Source organism: Pseudophryne corroboree, chromosome 10 (assembly GCF_028390025.1).
Source record: "Pseudophryne corroboree isolate aPseCor3 chromosome 10, aPseCor3.hap2, whole genome shotgun sequence".
NCBI lineage: Eukaryota > Metazoa > Chordata > Amphibia > Anura > Myobatrachidae > Pseudophryne > Pseudophryne corroboree.
The window spans coordinates 95,356,375-95,376,286 of NC_086453.1; the positions used below are offsets into that span (position 1 = coordinate 95,356,375).

The 19,912-nt window shown below is 44.2% G+C and overlaps 1 protein-coding gene across 1 annotated transcript in view; it reads left to right on the forward strand.

Annotated features, from left to right (window-relative positions):
- The window catches only part of BCAM (basal cell adhesion molecule (Lutheran blood group)), an 86,499-nt gene that overhangs the window by 47,530 nt on the left and 19,057 nt on the right, over positions 1-19,912 (forward strand). The window contains exons 5-14 of the mRNA XM_063942604.1: positions 329-425; positions 2,736-2,918; positions 4,156-4,280; positions 4,373-4,526; positions 5,484-5,599; positions 5,735-5,876; positions 6,146-6,273; positions 7,117-7,252; positions 8,185-8,220; positions 8,908-9,043. Coding sequence (XP_063798674.1) covers positions 329-425; positions 2,736-2,918; positions 4,156-4,280; positions 4,373-4,526; positions 5,484-5,599; positions 5,735-5,876; positions 6,146-6,273; positions 7,117-7,252; positions 8,185-8,220; positions 8,908-9,043 — 1,253 coding nt within the window. The remainder of the gene's footprint in view (positions 1-328; positions 426-2,735; positions 2,919-4,155; positions 4,281-4,372; positions 4,527-5,483; positions 5,600-5,734; positions 5,877-6,145; positions 6,274-7,116; positions 7,253-8,184; positions 8,221-8,907; positions 9,044-19,912) is intronic.

Here is a 19,912-nt window from a genome sequence, read left to right on the forward strand (position 1 = left end):
TCGACTTCAATTGAATATACCCCATAATCTAAATGCTACAGGTGGAGTAGACTTCAGATTTATTGTAGATTTAAAGTAACCTGGCTCGTCATATAGTTCTACATGGAGAGATCATTCTAACACCTTTCCATAGAATTGAATAACACGTAGCAGACGTCCTGTGATATGTGCACTAAAAAACTGAATGTGCACAAAAATCTACTCCATCTGTCAGCAAAAGTTGACTTTAAATGGTGTGTTATGCTTGTTTGTAAATATATTTCAGTTGCATCACCTGCAAATAACCCATGTCCCTCCGTTTATCTACTTACTCTCTTTCTTTCATAAGGTTGGTACCTGCACTAGCCGAAATTCCTATCCAGCACCTACCATAGAGTGGTACAGAAACCAAGTTCCTCTGAATGCTGGGACTGAGAAAGGAACAGGTACGCCTAAGGTGGAGTAATGGAGAAGGCATCTAAAGAAGGGTTAGAGATGGAGTATTAGAGGAGAATAGATGTCTACAGGAATATGAAGAGTTACCAGGAAGCTGTATGATATTGCCTGACAATACTCAGGCAAAATTGGAACAAAATAAGTCTAGGCTCCAAGTAATATAACAGCCACGTCACTGCTGCACACAAAACATATCCTTATCCTCCCAGCCAAGCCCACTTCATATTCATATTCCATGCACTGCACTGCAAGCCCTGCCACTTTCAGGACCCACGGATCGGGACTTCCCCACTGCAAACGGAACATTTGAGAGATATAGGGGTCTATGTACTAAGGGGTACATGTACTAAGCAGTAATAAAAGTGGAGAAGTGAGCCAGTGGAGAAGTTGTCCATGGCAACCAATCAGCTGCCCTGTATACTTTTATAGTATGCAAATTATAAATGTTACGTCAATGCTGATTGGTTGCCATGGGCAACTTCTCCACTGGCTCAATTCTCCACTTTTATCACTGCTTAGTACATGTCCCCCTAAGCCTTGGAGTGAGATAAAAAAGAGAGAGTTAAAATACCAGCCAGTCAGTTTCTAGCTGCCATGTTACAGGCTGTGTTTGAAAAATAACAGGAGCTGGTTGGCTGGTACTTTATCTCTCTCCAGTGCTTAGTAAAGAGACCCCATACTTTGGTGTGAAACAGATAGTGGAATGGTAAGAGTAAAATGTTCTGGTCTGCACTGGGTGGGTGCAGTGATTTTGTGGGATGAACCAATATTATTATTATCATCCTTTATTTATATGGCGCCCAATTACAGAATACATAAACAAATAATCAAACAGGAAAACAGCAACTTACAGTTGATGACAGTATAGGACAAGAACAGGGTAAATAAACATACCGTATATACTCGAGTATAAGCCGACTTTTTCAGCACATTTTTCTATGCTGAAAAAGCCCCCCTCGGCTTATACTCGAGTCAATGGCTGCAGCAGACGCCGTGGGCTGTGTGGGCGTCCGCTGCAGCCGGCTCCAGGACAGACACTAGAGGTCATTATTGACCACTAGTGTCTGTGCGCGTTGCTATGGGAGAGACGTCATGACGTCTCTCCCATAGAGATGATCGGGTGCCGGGGAGAAGAGGACCAAGGACAGAACCTTGGTGTACCCCTACAGTTAGTGGAAGTGAGGGGGAGGTGGAGTCATGAGAGGAGACAGAGAAAGAACGGTCAGAAAGGTAGGAGGACAGCCAAGAGAGGGCAGTGTCACGCAGACCAATGGAGTGAAGAATTTGCAGTAGGAGAGGATGGTCCACAGTGTCAAAAGCAGCAGAGAGATCAAGTAGAATAAGTATAGAGTAGTGTCCCTTAGATTTAGCAGCATGGAGGTCATTGCATACTTTTGTAAGGGCAGTTTCAGTGGAGTGGAGAGGACGGAAGCCAGACTGGAATGGGTCAAGCAATGAGTGTGAGGAAAGAAAGGAAGTAAGGCGGTTGTAGACAATACGCTCAAGGAGTTTGGAGGCAAAAGGGAGGCGAGAGATGGGTCGGTAGTTGGAGAGAGTGTTTGGATCAAGTGTAGGTTTTTCAAGAATAGGAGAGATGAGTGCATGCTTGAAGGCAGAGGGGACAGTGCCTGATGAGAGGGACAGATTGAGAAGGTGGGAAAGATGGGAACAAGCAGAAGGAGAGAGGTAGAGGAGGAGGCGGGAGGGGATAGGGTCAAGTGGGGAGGTGGTGAGGGGACAGGAACGAATGAGGGCCATGACTTCCATCAGTTCACTAGGAATCTGTGATATTGTACCTCTTGCTTCAGTGATGTCATTTCCTGTGAATGGATAGGTTGCAAGGTTATGAGTTTTGGTTCAGCACACAAAATGGCTGCATCCATCAATTGTAGGAAATGGCTATACTTTTAATGAACAGGTGTATGAAGACTTAGGCTGGGTACACACCAGGGGATGGTATCGGGATCCTGGCACTTGGGATGCCAGCAGTCAGAAGACCAACAGCGGCATCCCGATGGTCAGTATCCTGACACCTTTTAGGTACGTATCCTAATCCTCCCCCCTTAACACTAACCCTCCCTACCTGCAGCCTAACAGTAATCCTACCCCTATGTGTGCTGCACAGCCGATGTGATATGTCTGTAAGCGGTGTCATTTACAGACATACCAGGTGTGCACACCCGCCGATGGGCTCGTTATATATATCGGCTATTTGCATGAACGGCCGATGTATTGCCTGGTATGTGCCCAGCTTTATAGTATGCAAAGATCACTAATGAAATCATTTGCTCTACCTGTAGATTTATATGCTTCATCCCGCACAACAACTGAGGCCTCCGGCTTGTACACTGTCTCCAGCAAGCTCTTCTTGAAGCCCACAAAAGAAGACGCAGAGGCTGTATTCTCCTGCAAGGTCGCATTTCCCCTACCAAAAGACACCACCAGTCACATGGAGTCCAAGGAATTTAAATTGTCTATACATTGTGAGTGAGACTCTCTATCCTATTTCCCTCCCATTCTATGCTCAGTGTCTCATGGTTCCCAATACTATGTATTGATCACACGTATTAATAGTATTTACCTACAGTATAAGTCATTTACTTTTTGCTTTAAGATGTAATGAAACCTAGGTAATGAAATACAGTATGTGTTGAGATATCCTCCTTTTTTTTAAAATTATTTCTATAGGACAGACTTTTTTTTCCCCCAATATACTCAGTTTAGTGATAGGTAAAATGTTTAAATGGCTCTTAGGCACATTCTCTTTGAGGAGAATTTCAGGAGAATTATTCAATCAAATTATGAGAACAGCCGAGCCAGTATGTTAACCTATGCTTGGCCTGTAACCTAAATAGTGTGACTGCACTATGTGTTGGAAATGGGTGTGATACGGAATGGTGGCAGTCGGGATGCTGGCGGTCACATGACCGACCGCGGCATCCCGGCTTTTACAATGCCGACAGGGTAACACATTTACCCCTCCCCTGCCACCTAGCCTAACCCGCCTGTGGTGGCGGCCAGGGCTAAGATAGTGGGGGTGGCGGCTGTGGCTAATCACAGGGGGTGGCAGCTAGCACTAAGGCTCTTGGTGGCCCTTATGGCTAAACCCCATCTAGTGCCTAACTCTAAACCCCCCATGGGCCCTAACCGTGTCGGGATTCCGGTTTCGTTCCATGTGATGTGGTTTATTGAGGATAACAGGAACAGCTGTGCTCACTGTGATACACTGGTTATAACATGAAGTAGAGCTTGTAGGGGATGGGGGTTGTAGCAGTTTTCCAGTCTGTGTGTACATATAAGAGGTAACAGTGGAGGATTGCTGATACAACGGTGAAAGCAGGTGATGGCAGGATCTCTCTGGAGCTAAAGGGGAGATGTCCATCTCCGACTATATCACTCTACATAGTAACAAGATGGAGCCACGGGCACTACCTACAGCGGTCATCTTGGTAAGGGAATAAATCCTGCCTGGTGGAACTAACTTGGAGCAGGTGCAGTAGCGCACTCTTATACCAACTCTATGCTTGCTCTATTCAGATGCACAGGGATGTTGCTATGGGAGTGTCCTGGGCATGTTGCTGATAGTAGTTGCATACAGAGATGCAGTACTGTTCACATAGGGGGGCATATTCAAAGGGATACACTGCACCTGCCATAGGCCCCGTTGCAAGTTTTACCTTGTTTAAATTATAATAATAATGGTTAAATTTTCCATTTCAGATTACACAGAAAATGTAATGTTTACAGTGTTACCTGATGAACCCATTAAGGAGGGAGATACCGTGACCTTACGCTGTGAGGGAGATGGAAATCCGTCCCCGACTTACCTGTTCCACAAACTAAAGGTATTTGTAGTAGAACTGTATCTGTTTTTGCCCAGCCTTCCTCAGGCAGTGTATATATTAGTGATGTCTCTATCATCCATCCATCATTTCAGGGCACTAACGACGAGGAGCTGAACTCGTCGGATGGCATTTATGTATTTGATAACATCTCCAGGAATGATGCTGGGAAGTACCGATGTGAAGCTCTGGATTTTGACAGCCCCGAACATGTTGAGCTAATAAAGGAGTTAGAATTTGAAGTACACTGTAAGTGTAGTATGGTCCTCTCCCTCCCCCCCACCCAGCCCAGAATTCCCTTTCTCGTGGACCTTAACTAAAGGTGTATTCGCAGTTCTGTAACGGTCTACTGCAATCCGGGGGCAGAGCCTCACAGTGAGGGGGCATGGCCTCATATGAAGCTCCTGTTACATCAGTCCGGGAAGTGTGGGGTCACAGAATTCAGGAAGGAGATGGTGGGCTGCCTTAAGAGGCTCTAGGCTGCACTGCCGGCTCCTCTTCAGTGACATGGACCAGATGCTGTCATTACGGAGGAGTCCGCATTTTGGTGTCACTCTCTGGAAGGGTGACACCTGCGTGCCATTTGCACCTCACTTCTGACAACTCTGCACTGATGCATAGACATCCAGCTTTATAACCTGGGGTAAAAATGTATTTGCATGGCCATCATCCTTTGCATTTGCAAGCCACCCATAGGCTTTTATAGCCAACAACATCTTTTGATGGCACTAGCTATTGGGCACAAGCTTTCCGGAGCTTGATGTATGTGCATATGGGCACATCTCAGCCCTATAGAATCCAATCTCTTATCTTCTGTAGACCCTTTTCTTACTTATTAGGATTCATATGTGGCACGGCAAACCTCCATAAACTGCAGTTTTCTGAGGTTTTGCCACATTTTTCACTTTTACGCATCCCGCCCTAAATCTTGTAATGCAAAAGGATATCTGTTTTTGCATGTCGGTATAGGAAGGCCTCCAGTGTGTCAAACTCCTCCCATTAAAAGCGTGCCCCTTGAGAGTTCTTAAAAAACAATCTATTTGATTTAAATTTTAAATTAAGGACAGTTCTCTTACCACTGGACACAGTGCTCCTGTCCCAAAGCAAGTGTCATATAGCCTACATTATTTTACCATGAACTCCCTTTTTATTTTGTTTTTCAATGTTTTTTACATAATAGTAGTTTCTCTCTCTTGTTTGCTACAGACCTAAACCCTGTCACTGTTATCCCATCGGAGCAAGAAAAACATTCCATTGGGGGGGATATCCAACTGTTTTGCTCTTGCGATGGCTCAGAAAAGCCCAATCTAGTCTGGAAAAAGGTAACCTAATCACCACTCCCTCACATCTAACTAATCACTTTATATTCTTTTGGGATTTTTTTATTATTATTAGTCAATTCTTCGTAAAACACTAAGGTTACTTCTAAATGTTTATTTTTATTTTGTTTATCATAGGATCAGGTTGTTTTGTCTGAAAACAGTAGGTATCGGCTACGTAATTTGTCCTATTCTGATTCCGGGGTTTATACGTGTGAAGCTACTGTGGCGACAGTACCAGGACTGCACAAGGAGCAGAGCATCAGTGTTATTGTGGAGGGTGAGTGCAAATCTATAGGGTTGTGACTAAATCAGCACTTATGTGATAAAGATTTCATAAGCCAGAACTCCAAATCTATGCAATCTTCACCAAACCAGCCATGAAGTGCCTAGAATAGGGGTGTGGTAGCAAGGTGTGTGCTAGAAGTGCTATCCCTCTACAGAACGCGTTAGCAAGTCTAGGCAGTTGGCAAACTGACGCGTTTCGACAACTTGACGCTCAATCATTGACAGCATACCCTTCTTTTTTTTTTTTTTTTTTTTTTATAGGTCCTCCAATGCTGGAATTTGGAAATGATTTCTTTGAAGTACCTGCTGAAGGAGAGATGTTAACATTAGTGTGCGAAGCAAAGGGTTACCCTGAGCCTGAGATTACCTGGAATCCACCAGAGCTGAAGGTACACGGCTATACTGTACTATGCTATGACCATGGTAATTCCTAATACTGTGGAAAAATTCCTTTTAGTGACTGTGGGGGTAATTCAGACCTGATCGCTCGCTAGCGTTTTTTGCAGCGCGTCGCACGGGTACAAAGCGTATCGTTGCTGTGCGATGGGTTTTACGAAGAATCCATTCGCACAGCCGATCGCAAGGTGTTTGTGGGTGGCAACTGACCGTTTTCTGGGAGTGGTTGGCGAAACGCAGGCGTGTCCATGCGTTTGCAGGGCGGGTGTCTGATGTCAATTCCGGGCCCAGACAGGCTGAAGTGATCGCAGCGGCTGAGTAAGTCTTGGGCATCTCAGAAACTGCACAAAGTTTTTTTGTACCACTCGGCTGCACATGTGTTCGCACACTTGCAAAGCTGATCGCTGGACTGAAAAAAAAATGCTAGCGATCGATCAACTCTGAGGGCCTATGTTAAGCACACTGTGTCATGTGCTGGCTTTTGTCACCCGGAAATCTGAACAAGCTCACCAGTCATCTCCACACTTGTGGTCTGCGAAATCCCTTTGTCTTGTATCCTCTTGGTCATTTTAGCAGATGATCTTCACCCTATGACTCATTAATTTTGTTCTTGGGCTCTGCATCACTTACAGCACGTGTGTAGGCAATTCTGACCAGAACTCTTCATAATCTATTAGTCTTCTGGTCATTAAGGTTTATTGCTCTTTTGAATGTTTCTAGTGGGTTCCATACGTTTCTCTTGACTAATTCCACCCAAACAGTAGTCTTTGTTCTTTCTTCTCAGTCCTCTGTCAGTCTCTGGCCTGCGTACAGTGATTGTTGTGTTTCTGTTCCAGGGTTCCCGGTCAGTCTCTGGCCTGAATGTAGTAAGTGAGGTCTCCGTGAAGGTCACGTCCAAGCTCATTAATGACGTCTCTTGCAAGGCGCAAAATTCTCTTGGAACCAAGGAGAAAAAATTCACACTAAGCATCTGTAAGTCTGATTTAGGCAAGGGCATAACTAGTGAGTGGGTAGATGTATAATAAAATGCCACAGCATATTATTGACCTTGTAGTTGGGGTTACAGTAAGTAAATGCTAAGGAAATTACTGTAAACGGGAAATACAAATATTGCTAACCATTTGCTTCTTCTTCTGTTTAAGTGTATATGGCCTTCCAAGTCAGCGTGGTTTATCCAGCAAATTAATTTCCTAATAGTCAATAGAAGATCTTCTTGCATCATTTACAGATTGTACCATTTACATCCCATTAATGGAAAGAGTACCCGTCATCTGATATATAGGTTATATTTATACTAATAGAGATGCATAGTTATTTAAGTTTTCCTTAAATTCCTATTATTCGGCATGATTCTGAGGCCTAAGTAATAAGGTTGCAAATTCGGGCAACTACAGCAATTTCAAGTTCTATGCAAGTACAGGCCCTCATTCTGAGCCAAATGCAATTTTCTTTTAATGTATTATTGCCATCCAGAAAGTCGCAGTGGCGGTTGTGAAGAGGTGGTTCATTTTATATATTTTATATGTTACAACAGGATAGTAAACAGTAACGAAATGTATTATACTATACTGTATTATACACAACTGTAAAATAGAATGTGCAGTGCCCTTATACCTTAACATTAGCCATCCCTTACCGGAGTCATTCAGTTGGTGGACTGAACTAGGAAATGATGCCTCAATGTTTCTGGTCCATACCTACATACTTAAGATTGAACTATTTGGTACACAGAGTTAAATAATTCAGTTTATTGCTGTTTAATCAAAATTGTATTATAATGGGCAAGGGGAAACCAAATTTAAATATTTATGTATATCGCTAGATTTAGTTACTTTTTAAATTCATTATTATTTGTATTAACTGTAACTTCAGATATTGATAGAATATTTCTTTTTTTTGCACAGCGAGTATGGTAGCCCCAAGCACTGCACCTGCCCAAGGTAACTGCAGTCATCCTAATAGGCCACTGTCATTGTCTATGTACACATTTTAGCCAATTGTATGATGTGTAAGAATGTTACCTCTCACTAGAGATGCTTTCACATAGATCAGAATTTGTTCTAATTCTGATTAGAGATGAGCGGGTTCGGTTTTACTCAGATTTACTCGGGTATTTCGGGTTTTGCTTATTGGCTATCCAAAACGCGTGACATCCGTTATCCAATAAGATGCCATTTCGAGCCCCGAGTAAAATCCGAGTAAAACCTAACCCGCACATCTCTAATTTTGATAGCCCTTGATTAAAATGTGCGGCTCGGTCCAGAGGCCCGCCATTAGCTTAAATGTACTTAAATAATACTTTTAAATAATAAAAAGTATTTTATTTTATTTTTTGCTTTTAAGCACAGTTTACACACCACTGCATATCAGCAATATCAGCTTCATCTTGAATTTTTCATTTTTAATCAGTCTCTATTTCAAGATCTGTTGTTATATATTTGTTGGACATCTCTACCCCTTGTTGAACGCTTTCTGTTTCCCGCCCCCTGTATAACTCACAACACATTGTATATTCCTATACATTTACTGTCTCTTGTCATCACCCCGCTGCCCCCCATTTTATCCCTGATCCTACTGCTACTGTTACGTTGCTTATATGTCTGATTTTATCCTATTGTCTTTCATAGAGCAAAGCGGTGGAAGCAGCACAGCCATCATCGCGGTTGTTGTGTGTGTCATACTTCTACTTCTGGTCGTCGCTCTTTTCTATTTCCTACAGAAGAAAGGAAAGCTGGCATGTGGACGGTCAGAGAAACAGCCTCTGTAAGTCAGGTGGCCGGGGTGTGCTCGTAACTAGGAGGGTGGACTGGAATGGAAATGTCAGGAGAACCTACTTGTACATGCTTGCAGGTCATGTTGCCCTGATAGGCCTTATGGAATGTGCTCACCGGGCTTCTATAATGCACTACAGGTCCTTACTGTATAAAGGAGATCTATTACTCACTAAGTGGAACACAATTGCAGTACTGGTCGTGCCAACATAAATATCTGCTAGACAAGCTACATTTCAGGTCAGCATTTAACCTTAGAACCATTAGTAATGGCACTATTGTCCTCTGAGGTAATTTTGAGGTGGTGCTGTGTTTTCCTCCCGGGAAATACAAGGAAAGACTGCTCAATTGTCTCTACAACCTCCCAGGAGTACAGATGTCTCCACTTACATCCTTGCTGCAGTCACGCTAAACAGCCCTTGACGTTGCACCATGCCGTGGCGGGAGTCTGTAGCGCTGAGCGTTTTATTTTGCGTTTTTACTGCGAAAATGTGTCTTAGATGCACAGCAATGTAATAGGACGCACAAGCAGCTTATACTGATTATAATGATATGCAGCATGCCTATATTGTTTGTGTAATTGCGGCTTTAGCTACATCCAGGAAAACACTGTATGGCATTTTGTATGCAAGGTCGCAGTCACACACAGAATGTAGGCATGCTGCATATCATTTTAATCAGCAGAAGCTGCTTGTGCGTCCTATTACATTGTTTTGCGGAAAATATGCAACAAAAGATGCTACTGAGTCACGCGGCATTATGCATAACGCGACTTGTAGCACACGGAGCAAAGATGTAAGAGGACACATCTGTATGAGCCCTAACAGAAGTTTTATGGGGGTCGATTCAATTCAGCAACAGTTGAATAGCGCCGAGAATTAGCTCCCACCGCTATTCAATACAGCGACTAGTTACCCTCAATTGTCGGGAATTCTTCTCTCAGCCCCGGGGGGTGAGAGAAGAAAACTGACAAAAGAGCTGCCGCGCAGCCAGCGCGAGGCTGATTCTGTCGGGGATCAGCATCTCCGCGGGTAGTTAAGTTGGAGAATGCTTGTTCTCCCGACAAAACTACCTGTTAAGTCGGCAAGAACGGGCATTCACCGACTTAACTTTAGCTGAATTGAATAGCGTCGGGAGCTAATTCCCGGCGCTATTCAACTGTTGCTGAATTGAATCGACCCCATGGAATGAAAATGAAAGGTGGAATAACGTCACATTGAGGGGTTGATTCTTGGACTCTGCACAGACACAAATGGCAAGTTTTTGTATACAGCGCCTGCACAGGTCATTTACACATTCTTACGCACGTCCGTCTTATTCTGAGTCTGATGCAACTTGGTCTTGGCTTTCCTTGAAACTGAGCGTTTTAGGGAACTGGGTGTCGCCTGTGCGATCATAAGAACCATCCTGACTTGCGAGAGCGTCATGGGCATATAGCTAAATCCCCATGCTAGAGTTGTGCGTACTGGGACAGGAAGTCTGTTTCTGACGTATGTCTTTTAGCTATCATGGGGCTGCTGCAAGTGCTGACACCAACATTGATGATGGTTGCAGCTGCCGCTTGCAGAGGTACTGTCCTCCACATTAGCTGAACAGAATCTCACATTAGCATTTGGTAGTGAATGTGGCTTCCATAGCTGCCCGCAGATGCAGCCTTTGTGTGACAATCAGCCCCTGTGATTAGAGATGGCTCAATGATATGGGATAGGTTCAACTCATGCTAAAGGTGCATATGGTATCCGGACTCTGGGATGACACCAATTAGGTCGGCACCCATCGGTCGACAGTGGCTAGGTCGACACTAGAAATAGGTTGATACGGCCATTAGGTCGACATGAAAAAGGTCGACATGAGTTTTTCACATATTTTGGGACTTTTTCATACTTTACGATCTACGTGAACTACGATTGGGAACGGTAACCTGTGCCGAGCGCAGCGGTAGTGAAATGAGGCACCTTGTTCGCTCGCCATGCAAGGGGACGCGGTGCACTAATTGGGGTTCCCGGTCGCTTGACGGAGAAAACGACATAAAAAAACATGAAAAACTCATGTTGACCCTTTTTCATGTTGACCTTGTTCATGTCGACCTAATGGCCATGTCGACCTAGCCACTGTCGACCAATGGGTGTCGACCTAATAGGTGTCGACCTAATTGGCGTCAACCCTGAGTCCCATATCCGGTGCATATATAGAGAATCATTGTACCTGGTGACTGCGCACTTCTGCAGTGGTACATAGCTAGCAAGTCGCCAAACAGCTATGCAGACTTAAGCCCCCCACACACCTGAAAGACCATCGGGCCGATGCGCCTGATATCGGTATATCGTTAGTGAAAGTTCAAATCGTTTGCACTACACTAACGATGACGATCCGATGTGCGGTCCCGTCATGGGTCGTATGCACATAAGTTCAGGCGATCTGGGTAGTGGTGATTCACATAGGTCGTACGATAGATAGATACTTTTCCTGACATAACGATCTATCGTTCTCCTGGAGCTGCCGGGAGAGCTGCGTGGGAAATCGTAAGGCTGCTGTCGTCCTAATGTATGGACCTGAGCGGCTTTCTGACCTACAGAAGGACATCACTTAATCCTATACGGCACATAGTAGTACAGTAAGGAGATGTTTGGGTTCATATTATTTCCTTCCCGACCTCACATCTAGTATCTCCTCTGCTATCTCCGATCTCACAGTACTTTCTCCTGATCTCCGCATAATCTCATTGTACTTTCATTATACATGGCCTACTGCCAGACTAATCTTCAGTATTCATCTCTTCAGTATCCTGTAGGCTCAGATTAAAAGTCACTCCCTCCGATAAAGATCCTATTGAGCTGTGGCTGAATAATGGAACTGCCGGATAGACTTGAGCAGTGCTGTCAATAGCTAAGGCTGCATGTTATAAATGCATAGTGCCAAGCTGAAATCATTATCTTATAAAACAGTGGTAGGTCATTCTCAGGATAGCTAAGGCTATAACAAAGCCTTGGCATGGTGTTTGGACCTTGGCGTGCTAGTTGGACCTTATTGATATAGAATATTTTAAGGTTATAGATAGGCTCCAATATCCAACGGTCTTGTTTTGGGGATTTATTTCAGGGAAGATGTGGAGGAATTATGGATCCAGGTTCATAGATGGCTCCAACTGTGTATGGTTACCAGAGTGCTAAAAACAAGACTTGTTAAGAGTATTTTAAGGCTTGCACTGAAAGTCCTTCTTACATTGCAGCAAGATTACCCAGAAAGCTTTGCATACCGTAAATGCCTCTGTTCATAATTGGCACCTCTTACCATGGGATTTTATCTGTCCGCCAGTCAGCAGCTGTGCATGGTGACTCCAGTGTGTCCGCCAACAGTCATTTTCTTATCAGCTGCTTTTATCATGAGGCATATGCTATAATATCATGTCTGTGGCATCTTTTCTGTCCGTTCGTGACCTTATAGATCCCTGTCGCTCCATTTCCATAGCTTTTTACTTACACAAGATGACATGCATGTTAGTCATGCCAATATTTACTCACTCTGCTTGTTTGCAGATTTTATGTTGCAAAAACGTATTGTGATGAAATTTAGAGAACAGTGTCTTACGTGGATAGTACTCCTTTTCCTGGAAGATTCTTTGTTGCACATTTCTAAGTACACTAATAGTGACTCGGCCTGTGGCATTAAAGGCTAGCGATGGGCGATGGTTTCTGTGTGTCTTTGTGATATAAATGTGCAGCACAGAGGTTATAATGTAGGGAGCAGGGAACTCTGGGTAATATGTAGCGCTTAGTAAAATGCTTAGGCTTATTTTTGTGGACAGCGAGGGTGTGGTGGGATATACTGTAATATGGAAGGTGCGGTGGTATAATTGCTGATCCAGACACGTTCTGCTTGCCTTGGCCACTGAGAAATGCTCCCTGGTGGCTGGAGCATGCATGGTTGAGCAGGTGGCTTTTTGGGTTAGGTCGAATAATTTAGAGTTAAATCTGGTTAAGATGGTTGAGATGACTGTGGCTTTTCGGAAGCAGCCTCCTGCTGTGCTGTGCCATCCCTCACTATAGCAGATAAAGTAGTATCTGTGGTGGAGTCCTCCAGATTTCTGGGTTCTGTTATCTCCAGGAATCTGAAGTGGGCAATCCATATTGATGCTACTGTGAGGAAGATGCAGCCGACGCTGTCCTTTTTACGGTAACTTAGGAAGTCTAATTTGCCACAAGGACTCTTGATTCTTTTTTACTCACCAATAATTCAGTCTGTTCTTTGTATGTCGATCACAATGTGGTTTGGCCACAGAACAAGATAAGAACCGACTTTAATGGGAAGTTAGGATGGCCAAAAAAATTATTGGGGTTGAGCTTCCCTCAATTCAGGAATTATACTCGACTAGAGTAAGGAAGGGATGCGATTAGCATCCTGGCGGTCGGGGTGCTGGTGGTCACATGACCGACGTCGGAATCCCGGCACTGCTTACAACACAGGCGCCGGAACGCCGACCATCGGGTACCCTAGGGTAAGTGTCTGGGAGGGTATTAGGGTTAGGGCCCCGGGGTAGGTTTAGTATTAGGCATTAGGGCAGGTTAGGGTTAGGCACTAGGGGGGTGGTTAGCCGTAAGTCGCCAACCCCTAAAATTTTGCCATAGCTGCCACCCCCCTAGATTTAGCCCTACCGCCACCAGGGGAGGGTTAGGGTGGAAGTGGGGGAGTTAGCTTCCCTAACCCCCAAAACAGTCGGGATTCTTGATTTTGGGATGCCGGGGTTGGTCATGTGACCGCAAGCATCCCAAATGCCAAGTTATTGTATCACATCCGAAAGAAAGCAGGCGGGTGATATTATAGAAGATCACTTGCATTCTGACCATGATCTATTTCAGCTGCTGCCATCTGGCAAATGCTAAATGGGGGTGATTCAGAGTTGATCGTAGATGTGCTAAATTTATCACAGCTACGATCAGGCACACAGACATGCGGGGAGACGCCCAGCACAGGGCTAGACCTCCCCACATGTCAGTCCCTGTCCCGTCGCAGAAGTAGAAAAAGCAATGCTTTTGTACCTCAGGAGTAGCTCCCGACCAATGCAGCCCCTGCGCACTGGCCGGGAGCTACTCGTCGATGCCCGGGTCGCAGCGGCTGCGTGTGACATCACACAGCCGGCACAGTCCAGCCACGCCTACGTTGGACGGACTGCGCCCCTTAAACGGCGGCTTAACGCCGCCATCCCGCCCAGCGAATGCCTCTGCCTGTCAATCAGGCAGAGGCGATCGCTAGCTAAAGACAGCCGTCGGCTGTCTGGCAAGCGTCGGCACACTGCGGTGCCAGCGCATGCACAGTTCAGGCCTGATCGCTGCTGTGCGAACACTCACAGCACCGATCAGGTCTGAATTAGCCCCATATATCACTGTTGGTGAGAACCTCAAGACATAGGAATAGTTTCTTCCCCCAGGCTGTCACTTTGTTAAATATCTGAGGTAGTTAGTCTTAATCGGAGTTCGTGGATTATATTGGATTTTAATTGTGGATATATGTTTTATGTGTTCCTCTTTTATGTGTTCTCTCAGGAGACTACATTTCTTGTAGATTTTTGTATACTTGGCCAATAAAGCTGATTCTGATTCTGTGTTTGAGAGCATGTTACATGCAGAGCAGTTTCTTGCCAGAGAGGAAGTTGTTCCTTCGCAGAGCAGCTGCTGTCTGACAGGATAAAATGTGAGGTCATTTAAGTCCTGAACTTACTTAATACACTTGTATGGTTCCCTGCCTAGCTTATAAGCTACATTTCACTTTTATTAATGTAAATAACATTAAAAATAACCATAACATAGTAACCCATATTCACCAGTCAGAAATTAGCATTATTTGATCTGGGTACTAAATTTCTCAAAGCCAACATCTGATTGGTTGCAGGGGTTAGTCACCCTTACTCATTTGTCCTATTCTTCTGCTGCCTACATTTTTTTTCCACCCTGTTAGCATCACAAGACTTTTTTCTTTCTGAGACATCCGCAGATTATTGTTTTTTGCACAATAGACAAAGGATAAATTAATCTTGTAATGAATTCAGTTTCCCATAGAAAAGGTTTCCTGTTTTAAATGAATTTTAGCTAATTCATTTTGATGAACCACAGGACACTTAAGATGTGGCATAACTTCGCCTAAGTATGAAATTCCCTGGCACGTCTGTTGAAAACAGCCACAATTCCAGTGGGTTCTTGGTTTAGAGATAATAAAAGGCACGTAACTAACTATTGGGTGTGCACATTACATATTATAGAACAATCCAGTACATAGCAGTTTGTGTTTAGCTCTCTCTGACTCCATCACCTTTAAAATCGTCATGATTATGGTCAAAGTACTGCCGTGGTAGTAATATTAATTCTGAGAATCATGCTACTGTGTTTTCCAGCACCACCTGGCCAACCAACAATTATTATAAATATTATTTTTAGCATGTATTAATATAGTGCCAGTATATACCACACCACTGTACAGTTGGGAATTCACACCATAGTAAGACAAGACGAACGGCCGGATGTAGTGCTGTCCAAGTTGCCGAAAGTGCGGGTTTAAAGTAAAATCATGTACAAGGAATGGTTTTGCACTTTCGGCTGAGAACCCGCACTTCCGGCCAACTCGGACATCATCACATCTTGCCCTTCAAGTTTATTTATCAGTGTTTGGTTTTTAAAAAGTAATTGTTATGGTCTGAGGAAAGTACTTGGGCAGACTAGTGTGGAGACCTGGGTGAATGAAGATGATGAGTAGGATGAACTTGGAAAGATGATGGTCTTCTGGGCAATAACCCTGGATCTTCTGGACAATAACCCCAGACACCTGACAGTAAGACTCATAGAGTGCACCAGCAGGTCTGCTTGCCTGTAATAGCCGCTTTTCCCATAAGGCTAGACGCGCCTACCGGTACTGGGATGACCACCAGGATTTACAAGTTTATCCCTGAGATGACCATGGATGTTTTGATACAGTACCTCACATGAGGCTTATCTACAAATTAAAGAGAACTTGGGCTAGCTAGCACAATGGCCCTCATTCTGAGTTGTTCGCTCGCTAGCTGCTTTTAGCAGCAGTGCAAACGCTAAGCCGCCGCCCTCTGGGAGTGTTTCTTAGCTTAGCAGAAGTGCGAACGAAAGGATCGCAGCGCTGCTACAAAAAAAGATTGTGCAGTTTCTGAGTAGCTCGAGACTTACTCCTAGCTAGCGATCACTTCAGACTGTTTAGTTCCTGTTTTGACGTCACAAACACGCCCTGCGTTTGGCCAGCCACGCCTGCGTTTGTATCTGACACGCCTGCGTTTTTACACACACTCCCCAAAAACGGTCAGTTACCTCCCAGAAACACCCACATCCTGTCAATCACTCTGCGGTCAGCAGTGCGACTGAAAAGCGTCGCTAGACCTTGTGTGAAACTGCAATGGCTTTTGTGAAAGAACGTCGCGCGTGCGCATTGCGCCCCATACGCATGCGCAGAAGTGGCGATTTTTTGCCTGATCTCTGCGCTGCGAACGAAAGCAGCTAGCGATCAACTCGGAATGACCACCAATATGCACATGGGTTAGAAATTGGTTACCAGCGGCGAGTGGTGGTAAATGGAACTTTTTCAAAATGGACTAAGTGGTGTGCCACAAGGGTCTGTACTTGGACCACTACTGTTCAACATTTTCATAAATGACCTAGAAGTAGGTCTAAAGAGCATAATGTCAATTTTTGCAGACGATACCAAACTGTGTTAGGTTATAAATTTGGAGGAGGATGCTGAGTCTTTTCAGAACGACTTATTTAAATTGGAGGCATGGGCAGCAAAATGGAGAATGCGGTTCAATATAGACAATTGTAAACTAATGCACTTTGGTAGCAAGAACAAATATACCACCTGCACACTAAATGTGGAAAAACTAGGGGATTCAGTATTGGAAAAAGATTTAGGTATTAACATAGATAACAAACTTAGCAGTAGTACCCAAAGTAAAAATGCAGCAAATAAAGAAAACAAGGTATTAGCATGCATAAAGCGGGGACTTGATGCAAGGGATGAGAGTGTTATACTCCCATTATATAAATAACTAGTGAGGCCACATCTCGAATACTGGGGATAACTCAGACTGCATCGCTGCAGCACTCTGAATTACTTTGTGGAGTGCGCATGCACAGCGGCTGCACTGCGCGTGCGCACCCTGGGAACCCAGTGAGATGCTATCAGCATCTCACTAGTGTGATCGCCTCTGCCTGATTGACAGGCAGTGGTGGTCGCGGGGCGGGAGGGGGCGTGCCAATAGAACGCCATCGGCGGGGCGCGGTCCAGAACAACGGAGACATGTCCGGAACTTTGGGGTGGGCCGCGGCGGCTGCGTGTCATCACACGCAGCTGCCGCGACCCGGGACGCGGCGTGTAGCTCCCTGCCAGAGCGCAGGAGCTGTACTGGCAGGGAGCTACTCGTCAGGTACAAAGTATTGCCGCCGTGCGATGCTTTTGTACCTGTGCGTGGGGGTGGAGGGGAGGCAGAGCCAGACTTGCGAGGTGGTCTAGCCCTGTGCTGGGCGTCCCCCCCCCCACCCCTTCCCCGCATGTCTGTGAAACTGATCATAGATGTGCTAAATTTAGCACATCTACGATCAGCTCTGAATTAGACCCAATGTGCACAATTATGGGCACCATACTATAAAAAGGATATCCTGGAACTAGAAAAGGTTCAGAGACGGGCAACCACATTGATTACGGGTTTGGAGACGCTAGAATACGAGGAAAGGCTTGCTAGGTTAAGCATGTTTACACTGGAAAAAAGGAGATTAAGAGGGGACATGATTAACATTTACAAATATATAAGGGGACAATACACAGAGCTAGCAGGGGATTTGTTTTTTGTAAGATCAACACGCGGACAATCGCTTAGGTTAGAGGAGAGGATATTTCACACCCAGTGACGGAAAGGTTTCTTCACAGTAAGGACAAAACGTAGAGAGTAGTAATGGCGGACTCGATCATTACTTTTAAAAACGGGCTAGATAAATTCCTGACGGATAAGGATATACACGGTTATGGTGGGTAATTCATGAACGATAGTTAAAATAAAAAGATGAATAGACATAACAGCTAACCATTCCACACAGTTAAAATTAGTTTTAAAATATCACAATATAGGAGATCACTAACAAGTTGAACTCGATGGACAAATTGTCTTTTTTTTTAACCTCTTAACCTCAGAAACTATGTTACCAGAGTTATCTGTCGGTAGAAAAGACAAGGACAGGAAGAGAAAGACTGAGACAAGGAATGACTAATGGAGCTGACAAAAGAGGCCACGGAGAGACACTGTAGTGGAATGGGACTGTGGTGGTAGAGGCAAATGTGGTTATGCTGTAACGTAGCATTTCGTATGCAGGTACAGGCATGTTCGCACACAGAATATAGGCATGCCACGTATCATTTTAATCAGCAGAGACTGCGTGTGCGTCTTATATGCATAGTGATATGAATAAGACGCATTTTCGACAAAAAAAGACACCCAACGCTAACAGAGTTGCACGGAACCTGTCAGCTCACTCATTCCAGGCATCTCCTGCTGCATGGTGTATTGAGGCTAGATGTATGAGGACATATCTAGAACTTACAAAATGTATGTTTTGTGTTAAATTTTGGGCACCATATTATAAAAAAGATATCGGGGAGCTGGAAAGAGTTCAAAGGCGTGCTACTAAACTGATTATAGGGTTAGAGACACTGGGGTATGAGGAAAGGCTTAGTAGGTTAAATATATATTCCCTTGAAAAGAGCAGACTGAGAGGAGACATTATTAATATCTTCAAATATGTAAAGGGTCAATACAATGAGTTAGCAGGGGATTTGTTTATTAATAGAACTCTATAGGACACGTGGGCACTCACTGACGCTAGAGGAGAGAAAATTCCGTACAAAACGTAGGAAAGGGTTCTTCACCGTAAGAGCAATAAGGATTTGGAACTCCCTGCTGGAGAAGGTAATAATGGCGGACTCTGTAAATGCATTTAAAAACGGTTTGGACAGTTTTCCAGCTGATATAAGTATCCAAGGCTTTGGCATTTAATACATTGATATTAAGTAACTGGGAGTGGTACGAAATAATAGTTGTCAATTCGTACGAAACCATTACTTCAGATGGTGCATTGTAGTGTGCACAGCATGATACGGAGCGCAGGTTGAACCCGATGGGCATTTCGCCTCTTTTCAACCTCATTAACTAGGTTACAACAAGGGAACGTATAGATAATATATAACAGTTGACTGTGACTTCGCTTAGGAGGATTCCAGCTATTTCCTTGTGGTGTACCTTCACCTTGAGCATATATTGAGTAAGAAGTTGGAACAACTACACTCATTACCTTCCTTTAAATTAGTGGAGCCTGATATTATAAATTATTGGGTTGTTTTTTTATTGTGAAGAAGGACATTTGGGACCTTATTTTCTTCAAACTGCGCCTGGGTTCTATTTCCTTTTCTTTTTGTATTGCAGTGGGTTAGAGAGAATTGTGGCTCTGAAGTAGAACTGGGCAGCGTTTTTTGGGGCATTGTTTGTTCTTTTGAGCTGTCTCTTAATGCAGACCTTCCCAACTAAATCCAGAGGCAGAAAATTTTGTGGCTTTCCATAACTGATTGGCACTGTAAATATGATCTCGTGTTTTCTAAGATCATGGTGGTGTTTGTTCTGCGTCCTGGCTGTCATGGAAGCAGGAAATGACTAAGTACATAAAGGAAGCATTAAAATAACTTTGGTCAAATGTATCAAGTTTGATCACTTAATAAAAACAGCGTGCCTCTCCATCTTCAAAGCATAACGCTATGTAGATTCAAATGCAGCTCTTGAAAAGATTCCCACACAGAACGGAATTTTACA